General features: G+C 40.4%; 1 protein-coding gene across 1 annotated transcript in view; it reads right to left on the bottom strand.

Annotated features, from left to right (window-relative positions):
• Window positions 1–13,795, bottom strand: part of LOC136056006 (glypican-5-like) — a 419,124-nt gene that overhangs the window by 386,669 nt on the left and 18,660 nt on the right. The window contains exon 2 of the mRNA XM_065747939.1: window positions 11,132–11,293. Coding sequence (XP_065604011.1) covers window positions 11,132–11,293 — 162 coding nt within the window. The remainder of the gene's footprint in view (window positions 1–11,131; window positions 11,294–13,795) is intronic.

Genomic DNA, 13,795 nt, shown 5'->3' with positions numbered 1-13,795 from the left:
GGAGTTGCAAGGAGTGATAATTTTGACAACTTAGATTTGAGTACCTCTCCAGGAAGAATCAATCCACATACTGAATCTTAACTGTGTTCTGGAACTGTTTATGTGTATATCTCCCGGGGACATATGAATTAATCTCTGAATACATGTGTGCCTCCTCGGGAAGACCTGTCTGCATTTGGTGTTTGAAATTTGAACCGTTTTTGTATGTGCCTCTTGTGGAAGTGAGGAACTGTGTACTTCTCCAGGAAGTTTATTTACTTTAGCTTAAAAAGTGCTTTTAGCTTTTGTCTTTTTGCATGCTCCCCTCACCAAGAGGGATGAGTGACTGGAACAGTATTTACATTTGCTTAATAGGTGTGCTGTGCCTCCCTGGGTGGGGGGGACGGTGAAGTGTTAGTTGAGCTTTTGCATACCTCATTCTCCCTTGGTGTAGACCTTTTCTGGATATTGAGGAAATGAGTGACAGCGCCACAATGAATAGTGAAGATGTACTATTTGAACTTTTGAAAAAGCATGGCGCTAGACCCTCGTTAACAGGGGTAGACTGGGAACAGCAGAACTGGTATAATGTGCAGAGCGTCTCAGATTGCATTAGTGTTTTGCAACAAAAATGCTCATACCCGAGCTGGAAAAGGAAATTCGTTTATTTGTGCAGTATTGGGTTCTGCTCTGGTTGCAGCCATAGAATTTCGTAACCAGCATGCTTAAAGCAGAGAGCCAAGCTTTGCAAGCACTGCAGGAATCAGTTAAAGTAAGTCAGGAATTGATAAAAGCTCTGCAAAATCAAACTGTAAACCCAGAGGAGCAAATAGAATTGTAAACCCAAAGGAGCAATTAGAAAAATAAAAATGTAATTCTGATTTGTTGCAAATGACTTTAAGGGAAGGGTTTAACGGGTAAGGATGCCAGTGGTACTAGTGCACCTCAAGAAAAAACTTATCCAAGGGAGGAACTGAAAGGTATAAAGGCAAGTGGAGACAATTAGAAGCCTCCCCAGCTCAGTTGCGTCCTTTAATGGACTGAGTATTCATACGATAATGGCAAGGATTTAGATCCTCAAATGAACATTAAAGAAATCCCCTTCTCTGCTACTGAGCTAGCAAAATTGAAAAGAGATTTTGGCTGCTTTCCTAAAGAATCAGAAACAGAGTACGTATGGAGGGTCAGCCTCACAGGTGAAGATCAGATACTTTTAACCGAAAAACAGGCTGAAGGTTATTGGGGACCAGGAGTATTTTTAACCACTGGTAACAATCGTGCTCCCTGGTCTCTTACACAGAGAGCTGCCTATTGGGCAGGTGGTCTTAATCCCCTAGAAAGGGGAGACCCCCTTGCCATTACTGGGACAGTTGACCAACTAGTAGAGAACGTTCAGAAGGCTGCCTGTCTCCAAATGATGTATGACAGGAAGCTGCAGTTACACCATGAATCACCCATGATGATGCTGATCCTGAGAGAATGACCCCTCTAATCAGGGGGCTTCCAGAATCACTGAAACCCATAGGCATACAATTGCAAGGAAAAGATACAGGGTATGTCCCAGGGAGAAAGAACCCAGGCAGTGTTAGAAGGAACTGCAAGCTCTAATCATCTGCAATCAGGGTGCAAAGTATGGACATGGGGGGAGGTTGCCAAAGAGTTAATTAATTATGGAAAAAAATATGGGCCAGTGGTTTCTTCCTCCAGTAAATTTGAGCCAAGCGGAGGAAGGCTTGCAGCAGCCAGCTTTTGTCCTCAGGCCACCTAGCCCAAAGCTCAATGGAACTGAAAAGGTTTCATCCCCAGTAAGAAGAGGTAGATGAAGCACTGATCATAAACATAATGGACTTTGGACTCTGGGCTGGAAAAAGAGCATTCCAAAGAATGTGATGGATGGACTGGCAACAGATAGGCTAGAGATGCTGGTTACTGGATGGCCAACTAGATTTGAGGAAAGCAAAAACCCTAGGTCCTAGTGCCTCTCCCACAGCACCAGAAGAGCTACCGGACTCATCGGGAAACTAATTCCTTCACCTCTCAAGTGAGTGGGGGGGGTGAAGGGTGGATGTTTATTAAGAAGCTCATGACCAGCACTAAAGGGACATTACAGATTTGTTTTCATTATGCATATAAATGACTACCTGTAAACTGGTCTGGGGTACGTTATATTGGAGTAATCTGCCATATGTTCTTTTTGCTGGCTGGGAAGGGTGGCAATGAACTAGGTGGCAGAGTATATGATTTCAATCAACACAGGAGGTCTATCAATACCACCCTGAACAAGGTAGTGGCCAAACATGGGGCAGAGATGACTGGCCTCCCCAGTGTATGATCAAACACTATAGGCCATCTAACTGGAACCCCAACAATTGGGTTAGTGGTGCTCAAGAGCCCACCTATAACCTAAACCATATTATCAAATTACAAGCCGACCTTGAAATCATTACTAATGAAACAGCATATGCCCTTGATCTCCTTGCAGATCAAGCCTCACAAATGCAGGCAGCAGTACTCCAGCACTGCATTGTTCTGGACTACCTGCTACCTGAAGAAGGGGGTGTCTGTGGCAAATGAAATTATTCTATTCTTGTCTTATTGATTAATGGATGTTAATGGGAAAGCTGTCAAACAAACTGCTCAAGCTATACGAAAGATAGCATATGTTCCTGTCCAAACTTGGAAAATCCCAGACCTTGACCTCTTTTCTTACCTCCCAGGTGACCCATGGGTAAAATGTATTTTAATTCATTCATTGTCTGCTACTGCAACTCTTATGTTTGTTCCTTGTATGATACCTATGATACCATGTTTTATTCAACTAATACAGAGTGTGGTATCTTGTTTGTACTTTACAACCTCCTCTGCTGATGGAGAAATAAAGCATATCAGGGTGACACTTGTAACCAAGACTAAAAAGTCTTTTGTAATGATTGTTTGAAACTTTTGATTCCCTGCCCCTTCCCTCCTTTACCTGTCTGCTTGCAACCTTTTCTCACCATCTTGGATAACCAGTATCCAAATTTTAAGCAACTTTTGAGACATGGGGTGGTGTAAGAGAATATTATTTTTTATGCCATTGCCTCAAGGCTTACTGATGAACTCAAGCCCAAGCAAGTCCCAGGCAAGGGTTGTGAAATCCTTTGTCTAAGGGACACAGCAGATGGGCTTGTCCTGGGCAACAAAAGAGAGATAAATTGCAGCTTAATGGCAGGAGAACACACTTTTGTGTGGAACTCATGTCTGGGGGCGAGATAGCCATCTCAGGAAATACTTGTCTGACACCCTAGCACGTAGAGTGTCCTGCACGTAGAGTGTCCTGCACGTAGGCAGGAAAAATGGATGATAAAAGAGGGATCGACAACCATGAAGACAGGGGTTCTACCATCAGAACCCTCACAAGCTGATCCCTGCATGCTGACAGACCGCCTCCTAGGCCTGTTACCAGAGACCTGCTGCTTTCTTATGGACACTGCTGCATTTTCCTGGCTTTCTCTGGAGTGGCCTTCACTTAGGAGAGACCTCCTGAGCTGATGTAGGGTAAATAATCCCCAAGGATGGTACTCAATGAAAATAGTATGGAAGATGGTATATTTTAGTAGGCCTATATGGACGGTACACAGATAGATAGCAAAGAGGGTGGCTCACCTACAGGATGAAAGAGGCTTGCCATGGACTCCACGCAGGAGTGATCTCCAAGAAGAGATCCTTCATTGGTGGTGGTCTGCCCTTAAATGGGGTTTGGGAGATGTGGAGCCAGGCTCCACCTGTTCCAATCACACAGGTATATCACCTCCACCTGTGCCCTTTGTGGCTGCCTCGGTGCTCACCTCTGGTGACCAATCAGTGGTTCAGGCCGTGATTCAGCAGTTCCCATGCAGTTGATCACTGCCGTTTGCTGCTGCCCCTCCTGGGGTTGACTCCTTGCTGCTTCTCCAGTGCTGACTGCTGCTGTTGCTGGGCTGACTCCGTGCTGCTTCTCCAGGACAACTGCTCGCTGCCGCTATTCACCCCGACCCTGCCACCCTTGCTCTTCTGCCTCAGATCATCAGAGCTGCATGCAACCGGACTGCCCATAGGATCCCGGCTGGTGACATTCCCCACATTTTACAAATCCTTGCTTCTTTCCTATCTTTCCTATCAGCAGCCTTCCCTTCTCCATCACCCTTACTGCTAACAGTGTCCCTCTCTCTGGTCAATATTTGTAATAAACTGGTCAGACCAACATATGAACCGTTGCTTCTTAATCTCATGACAGGAATACATACAATCAAAGAACCTCGTCACCCTCCTTTATATTGCAGCGTGACATTCTTATTGGCATAGTTGGCAGGACCATGACTTGTCTCCCTCCCTTTTATTGGAGCATGACAATATCTAGGAGTGTTTTGTGAGATTTTAGCTATGAAAAAGAAAACTAGTATTTAAATTTGCAAGACAGTTATTACAGATCACGACAAAAAATGATATGATAAATGGTAGCAAGTTTGCAGATGATGATCCCATTAGAACGTAACACCTAAATACAAATGTTGCAGCTTTTTGAAGAGAAAAACATAAGCAAAAGTCAGTCTGGTCATAGAAAAAGTACTTTAATTGTTCTGAACTTTTGACAAAACAACAAGCCCTCTGTGCTACATTTGACATGAAATGCAAGTCAAGTAGTAATCTTCATAACAGCATGCATTCAGTAAGAACAATGATGAAAAGTGCCTACATCAGACTGAAGATAGGCCTATCTCCAACAGCAGCCTGTGACACAATTTGGAAAGTATTTGAACAGAACAAAAACACAACAAAATTTTCCCAGCATATTAACTTCCAAAGGTATGCAGTTCAGCTTTCTCATCCAGAGCAGTTCTTTGCTTTACAATAACCATACCATTCTCCCCTTCTGAACTAATACTGCTTGAAAAAGTAGGCCCTTCTGTTTGCTCTGAATCTGCCACCACTACAAAAAAAAAAGTTTTCTATTGGAGGAGAGAATAAAAAATTAATTCCTTCTTGTATTCTTCAGAACAATCAGTAGCACGGAGAAGCAGGAAGACTGCTCCTAAATTAATGCCTCCTATTTATTTTCATGGGAATTACGAAATTACAACAGATACAAAGAGCACAATAACACAGTAAAAAAAAAAAGAGTAAGATAAAAAAAGATTCTCAGTTTTCAGAACACATAAATGGGAGGTGAAACAGTTTAGAGAAAAAATAAAAAGATTTGCAGAATCTCACAGGACTTTACAGTCTGGGATGAACTTCTGCATACATGCATTTCACACTGAATATGCACAATAGAAAATCTTAAAGATGACAGTTTTTTAGTTAACTTCTAGCCTGTATGTATATAAAGATAAAACACATTGTTCCTTTAATGTACAGTAGATCATCCAGTGGAGAGGCAGGATCACCTCCCTCGACCTGCTGGGGTTGTTCACCCTGGAGAACAGAAGGCTCTGGGGAAACTGGAGAGTAGCTCTTCAAGTATCTAAAGGGAGGATGTGAGAAAAAAAGAGGACAGACTCCTTATCAAGGTCTGCTCTGACAAGATAAAGGGAAATGGTTTCAAACTAAAACAGAAGATTTAGACTGGATATAAGGAACAAGATTTTTACAATAAGAACTGGAGGAACTGGCATAAGTTGCTCAGAGAGGTGGTGGATGCCTCATCCTTGACGACAATCAAGATCAGGCTGGACAGTGATCTGAGCACCTGATAGAGTTCTAGGTGTCCCTGTTCACCGCAGGGGAGCTGGATAAAATGACCTTTAAAGGTCTTCTCCAAATCAGACAATTCTGTGATTTTACAACCATCACAGCGATTCCGTTTATTAGGAAAAACAGAACAATACAATCAGGTAAGAAACACATAACATTAAAGTGTTATCTTGATCAAAGCGTGCTGCCAACATCTGAGAAGGTAGAGGTCAAATGCACAGTTTGCACCATGACTTCAGTAACTGCCATTCACAACCTTATGCCATTGTCAGAAATGTCTGAGATAATTTTTAGGAGACAGGATCTCTGGTAAAAAAAAAAATAATACTAATTCGCGATCACAACGTCAGGAATCTTGCCAATAGGAGCACAGCTATGGGAACACCATTACAGTTTTTATAATTTTTCCTTCAAACACTGTTTTCCCATTGGCTGGGTATTCCAGGTTCACTGTTACATCTGTTAATTACATTCTGACACTTGTTAATTCATATTCTACCTTGTGCCAGAAAAGGTTTAGATTTGTGAATTACATTCTGATTTTTACTCTATCTTGCCTATCTATCAGACACCATCCTGTTGTTTCCAAGATGTCTCAGAACTCTTCTTATCGTATTTACACGGTGATACCCTCCTAGGCCTCTTCCCTTCTGTCAAAGGGACACTTCTGTTGTTAAACAAAATGTACCAGGGAGTGTCAGGTCTTCCCAGTGCCTAGACAGGCAAGTCCCAGCTTGCCCTCACTTCCTTGGGCACATCATGCGACAAAATATTACATATATATTCATACTGGCTAAACATAAATTGTTACTAGCTATACCTGTATATTGCTAACCAATTTAAAATCTTTATTTCTAATTCCTGTGATGCTAGATGGCCACAGAGACAACAAACTAAATTCTTTTCTTGTTCTTCTGCAGAAACAGCGTTCTATTCTCACACTAATATTTACTCACAGTCCCTGGCAAATCTCAAAGTTTTCTTTTAATTTTGCATGTTCATAAGACAAAAGTGAGTGCATTAGGAAACAGTGCACATTGCAAAATTATATTTGCTGAAAAAAGGACACTTTAACAAAATTATTTAGTATCCCTCCTCCCACCCCATATGCAGACCAGGACTGAAATTTTAGCAAAGCATCAGGTTCTAAAGCCATAAATGACATATAGAAGATGAATATTTATACTGGGAATAATAAATTTTAGCAATACATCTTAGGAATCAGATGGCATAATGGGAATACTATGCAGCATATTTAAAGTAAGCATCCAGGTGCATACTAGAATTGTGGTCAGCATGCTGTCAACACTGCCAATTTTTGTGGCACTCAAATGACAGCTTGTTTAAAGAGAGGAATTAGTGGATGGAGGTGGGCAACAAGGGATAACTGCACAATTGTAACAGGTACATTTCAGCCTCAAATCAAAGCTCATAAATTATTATTCACCAAGGAACAGTAAGGTACAAAAAAGGAAAAAGATTCACCGCTCTTATTTCTGATTTACATGGCAAGATAAAGTCTTTAAGTGGTCCTATGGCCTTACCCAATGTGAGGCCACTCATTGTCCATTCAGAGGCCATTTCATCTGAGATGGCACCAATAATGGGGACAAAAAGCAGCATGGTAGAATCAGATAATGTCTCAAAGGTGATTCTTCAGCATCACTGCACACAAGTTTCTTGCTTACATAGGCCATTCATTTCTAATGGACTTTGGCTCTCCTACCAACAGTTCTTCAATTGCCTCTACCTACATAGCAAACCTGGGGAATTCCTTCTTTTGACAGCATGGTAAGCACACTGGGTTCATGACCATTCAAGCAGTACCAAAATACTAAGGAGGAAGAATCTTATAAAGGAGTTGACACTTATAAAGGAGTCATACTGCCCTGTCCAAGACACTGACCTGACCCACAGTCAGGGTGAAGAAGCCCAATTATGTGAAGATCAAGAACAAAATGAGGATCTCACAGGCAGACAAAATTACTTTCCCCACTAAGGCCGCTAGAAATCATTATTTTTATTATTATTACTATTTTTAATAAGGGATCAGATATCACTAAGATAAGCTGTGGTGCACACTTGGCTGTGCCTATGGGCTCTTGTGGAGAGAAGGCCATCTACTCTCCCCAGTGCCTTACTTTAATCCATCTCCAGCACTGATAAAATGACAAAGTTCTTTACAACAGTGCTTCAAGATCTATAGACAGAAAGTACCATATAAAGAGCTCTGTATGATTCAAAAAAGAACAGCAGCAGGCAAACAGTTGTAGTTTGCCCACCTGACACTATAGCTAAAATGGAATATTCTAGCTTTCCTTAGGCTACACATGTAAAACAGGCTGCCATTCCTGCTAGAAAATACAGATAATTTGGCCCACTGAAATGTGAACAGGAATGAACAGCATACAGGAGGTGGACAGAAATACTCTAATGAAGCCTCTTCTTTCTTTTTTTTGCATGGAGTCATTTTTGCCATGAGCAAACCAAAATACTGGCCAGCTTTCAGCTCAAAGGTCATCAGAGTACAAAACACTACTTAGCAGATTTATAAAAGCAGAAAGGGGTGGGTAACGAATTGTTAAAAACCAAGTAATACAAGATTATGAAAAAATTCTAATTAAAAAAACTTCAATGTTTCTGCAATCTATCAGTACGCAACTCAAACCAAAGGCATGATGGTGATGCTTGATAGGTGTCTCTTGGTGCTGGTTAGCCTTTTTTTTTTTCCTCTTCTGAAAATAGCTCTGATTTTAGACTGTATCTGTCTCCAGTATTATGACTACACTAAATATTCTTATTAACTACAAAACAGATTGCACTTCTCCAGACAAGTATCTTTCATTTCGTAAATTTAATTGTAGTACCTTAGCCAAGCTTTTCACTGTATCTCTGATTACCTGCTAACTTGGTGAATAAAATGTATAGGTTTCAGAGCATCTCACTCTCTTTGCAGAGACTAACAACAGAGCAAATAAATTACCAGTGTTTGGACTCTTATTACCTCAAATTAGCCTCAGCATAAAACAGGAGTGGGGCCAAGCTTTCTATGGGTTCTTACACAGTACCTGTTAGCATTCCATAAAGGATATGGAAAAGGGGTGGCAGGTTTGTCTCTGCTGTCTGCCCACAACAAAGCTTTTCTACCTACTGATAGCCCTTCTGACAGCAACTTCCGGCCAGAATACCCACAACACTTTTAATCCACAAACAATGAATCAAATTTCCCTTGTTTGGACATGTCCCCAAGGACTACTATGACTGTATTAGTGAACTGATGAGGCAGGTGAGGAACAACAGGGAAGAGAAGAATGACCGTGCCAAGTAACAGGTAATATCACAAGAAATAAAAAACACATCAATTCAAATCTAAGCTAAATCAATACATTCACTTATATGCAAGTCTAAAAAAAGACCAACAATTTCAAAGGAAAATATTCTGGTTGTCAAAGAGTGAGTAACAAAATTAAAGTATCCTGTTTGATCGTTTTGTTTAAATGGTCATCCTGTGAATTTCAAGACACACATTTTTGGGTGGAACAAACTAATCCTGCAGAGGATGTCAGTGTGCTTCTTCCTACACGAATTACATGTAACAGCATTCAACAAAGCAGAACAAACAAAAAACACCCAAACAGAAGACTGATTTATGAAGTGTTTGAGCAAAGACTTAAAACAGGGAAAACCAGCAGCATGAAAGTATAGTTCTAAGACTGACCACATGTAGGAACAGGCATTTGCCCAAACATAACAAGCCCACCCACAGCTGCAGTACACAATCAAATCTTGCAGACTAAAACTTTGCAAATCTAGCTCTGGCACCTGTGTCTTATTTCAGCTCTGGGCAAAATTACTTAAATAATATGTTAAATTAAAGAACATAGAATCCCTTCAGATCAAGATGTCCACAGCTGCCTGCAGTACCCAGGCATTGTAGAGAGAATACTTAATTGAACCTCTATTAAAACTCCTATTCACATGACAAAGCTCTTTCTCATTAATACTTGTATCTAATTATTGGCTCTCAGAAGTATCTTTTGACTTCCATGAAATAAGGGAATAGAAATGTAAAACAAAACAAAACAAAACAAAAAACCTCACTCTCTACAAAAGCTGTACTCTCTTCCCATTGAGATTTAATTCCCATCACTACATTAAAAGTTGGACTCCTGAAAATCCACTTCTTATACCACACTGGTCTTGACAGTGATTTCATCAGAGTAGCATAAACAGTACTTTGTGTCACAAGTATATAAAAAGCAGTTAAGAGGATTAACTACTGCTTTGCTTTGACTACACTAACACTACTAAAGGTGCATGTGTTTTTAACACTGCAAAAAGTGTGTATACATACTCGACAACCATACAAGTAAATAACACCACATAAAAACAAAAAACTGCTATTTTTCACAAGCACGAGTTCCCATTGCTGTAGGAAATGTGAAATTTGAAAGGCAGCTGAGAGCTTCTTAAAATAAGGAATTTATTGTTGTTAAAACTTCAAATGTGCTTTTGGCACTCTCACAATTAAAAAGAGCAACAACAAAAAAAAAACAGACCAAAAAGACAGTTAATTTGATGCAAAGATCTTCCCTCTCATTAAGGATTTCACATGGTTCTACATGTAGCAACAGAATGTTTATATAATACAAGATAGAGTTTTTTCACTGACACCAGGGACAAAACCAAAGGAAAATGGACCATCCAGTGCAATAGAGCAAAGCTGCATTTTTGAATGTTCCATCTAACACAGACAGAAGGCCAGACATAACAAGTTACTCCTACTTACAGAACATGCCTATGAATTTAAAACTGTGTGAAACGTCAAACTACTGCTTTCATTTCATCAAAAGGCTTCCTCAGCAATGTACTATACAGCCACTGGCTTGACCTAAAGGGTCTGGTAGGTTAATCCCTTCTGACCTTATCTCTATTCTGCCGTGATTTGAAAGACTGCTTGAATAACTCACGAGCATGAGTGCTAACTGAGACTTTTTCAACACAGGGAGACCCTTTTACTACCCTGCTCCTCCAAAAAGCCCCCTAACCAAGTTTTTAAATCAACAGGTTTACTAAAACATCTGTAAATGGTTTGATGACATAGGAGTATCCAAAGGCATAAACAATTACCAGGCATTAAATGACATTTGAAAATGCCTTGAAAAATCCACAGAAATCTATTTTTAAATGATTTTGGTAATAAGGGCCAATCTATTTCTGATCAGATTTAGGCAGATACTTACATTTAACAGTCAAGACTACGTGCCCTCACTTTTTCCCAAGGCAAGATCATTGAAAAGCAGGGAAGTAAACAAAAAGCCAGTGTCTACAGTATTGCAATCCAACGAAAATGAAGAACAGAAACAAATTTTCTTTCATTTGTAAGGGATGATTTTACAAGTTGCTCATCATGAGAGTGGAGTACTTCAAAAATTCCTACCTTGAAAAGCTGTGGTGTGGCCGACAACCATGTACTTCAGTTCAAAATTCAGTGCCTGAATACTCTGCATTCTCTCTCTTCGAACAGCTGCCTGGTAGCTTTCTTCCATTTTTTTGGTGCAACATGTTGGTGCTCTATCTTGACAGATCTGTAAATCTGACTCTATTAAAAGAAAAGGAACAAACACTGTTACAATAAATAATGCCCTCTAACGTCAAAGCAACAACAACAATAACAGCAAACTAAACAAAACAGGCCAACAGCTCACTGAGAATGAAACCACAGGGAGGAGCTTCAACAAATCTGCTTTGTTGAAAAATATTAAAAAACTAATCTGCTGAAAACATCGTATTTGATCTGAAAACATTCAACTCTTGAAATCACAGTTTATGTAACAAAGTCAAAACCTAATGTGAAATATTTCAATACATTTTTATTTCAGTTCATGAAACAAAAGAAGTTGTGACAGACTGGGCTGACTCAAGATACTGTTTTGGAAATAGATTTGCATGAGCTTAAGAAATTTTAGGAATAGGAATGATGACTGCCCAGACAATCCAAGGTGCTGTGAGGATGCAACTACCCTGTTCTGGCAGCTGGAACAGCAGCAGGAGGGCTGCACACTCACCACTAGCCAAGCATGCTCTCCTGCTTTTATGCACTACAGTAGCTGGTTTGGGTTGAAATTAGCTTCTTGGCCAGGATAATTTTAATTCCTGCTTGCCCCATAAGCATATGTTTGTTCTGTCACACAGAAACAGAGGTCAGAAAAGGACCACTTCTGAGCTGACTGCTGAGCCACTGAGACAGTTTTAAAGAGCACGTCCAAGACTGGACTTGCATGACCCAGCTCCTGCAATGCCAAGATGTTACGCAGAACAGCTTGCAGCAGTCCTCTGAGGTCTTCTTTGAAGCACCTTTGCAAAGCCAGACCTGTTCCACAAAGGTTCAAAGTGTAGTGCCCCTTGCTGCCTGCAGGACCTGCACAAGGAAGCCACAGAACCATCAGTTCTGCACCCACTGATCCTCTTTGCATCGAGGCATCACACATCTCTTCCAGAAAACCATGAGTAGAGATCTTAGCTGAAACCACACTCCTGGGGACTCCCCATCCCTCTGCATCCTCAGATGAACACTCCAGGAGCTAGAGGATTAGTTTATGTTGGTCCAGAGTGATATAGAGGGCACTCTCAAATAGAAACAGCACTAAATCCCTGACAGTTAAGTAGCATTAAAAGACCAGCAAAGAGCAAGTCCCACTCCCCTCACAGTACTGTCAGGTCAGTATTGTATTGCACAGAACCTGTCAATTCCTCTTGCTTCAATATTAGCCTGGGGCTATAACTTCTAACACAATTATAGAAACCTAATAAAAGTTTTCAGTACTACAACAACCTGGGCACTGAGATTCAATTAAACCAATCATTTCTACCTTTAAGTCTTTAATAACTTAAATTAACTAAAATTAATTCATCTTATCTTAATGCAAAATATACCCTCCAATAGAAAGAAAAGTGGTGAGAAACACTGAAACACAGTGGTGACCAATAGGCATTTTTCATGAACACTGCTGATCGTCAACAGAGAGAAAACCTTAATGGGAAACTCCTTCTTCAAGTTTAGGAGCAAAGCCTTTCTGTACTCCAAAGAGAAGGTAAAAAGCAACATTCATGAATATGAAACAGGGTAGAAAATTTAACAGCCTTATTTCAAATGTGATTCTGCTAATAGCTATCTAGGATTTTCATAACTTTTTCACCCAGACTTCTCCTCATTTTATGCACCACCATAAAATAACTCAGTTTGGAAAAAATCTTTGCAGGTCATCTGTTCAGCCCTGACACAAAGAATCACAGGCCTTTCACCTTTCCCTGGATACATACAAAAAAGACTTTCTGCTTACCTCTTTGTTCAGGGCAGGTACAGGCAGGGCAGTAACAACTTACAGGCTAATACAGCGTAGCACATGGCCTCTGTCACATCAAATCCCTGGTTCAGAGGAACAGAGTATTCTTCCTCAATGAAAGCACAAAAGGCATCTTCCACCTGCACTTGATCTATAGTACAAGTACCTATTCATCAATATTTCTGCACTGTGGTATCCAGAAAAATTGAGTGATAACTAAAAAAGCAGGATCTTTTGCTGGTATTTTTTTAAAAGTCATATTCAGAGCAAAAAAAAAATATACTACACTGGAGCCTAAACCATAAGAATTTTAGAAAGCAACAATGATCCCTACTCAAATTTCCTAAAACCCTAAAGCACTTAATAGATGCCAGAGGCATCACCTATCAGCCACCTCTTTGTCACAAGCACAAATTATTTAACTGCCAAACGGACATAGAACTACTGAACCCTACCTGGTGTCAATAGGGCCACCTTTACTGAAGTCAGTTGCAGAGGTTATTGCGGTGTTTGGTTACATTCACTTGTTTTAAATCAGCAGTTTTGGGGCTCCACTGCAAGTCAAAAAGAATTTGGCCATTTGAGTTAGTACACATGTTATTTCTCAAAAGCAAAAACAGGTCTGTTATTTATCAACAACTAAAGCTAAATAGACATTCATTCTGCTGGTTGACCATGCAACTTAACAGCTCTTTGGACAGGCAGCAGAGATGTCAAACACCTTGCTGTCTTTAAAATGCTGCACATGCTGTAAAACC

The sequence above is a fragment of the Cyrtonyx montezumae genome, unplaced genomic scaffold (assembly GCF_038088225.1).
Source record: "Cyrtonyx montezumae isolate F1298 unplaced genomic scaffold, pur_monq_1.0 scaffold_5, whole genome shotgun sequence".
Lineage (NCBI taxonomy): Eukaryota > Metazoa > Chordata > Aves > Galliformes > Odontophoridae > Cyrtonyx > Cyrtonyx montezumae.
Note: the sequence above shows the minus strand (reverse complement) of the source record. Positions and strands in the feature narration are given on the sequence as shown.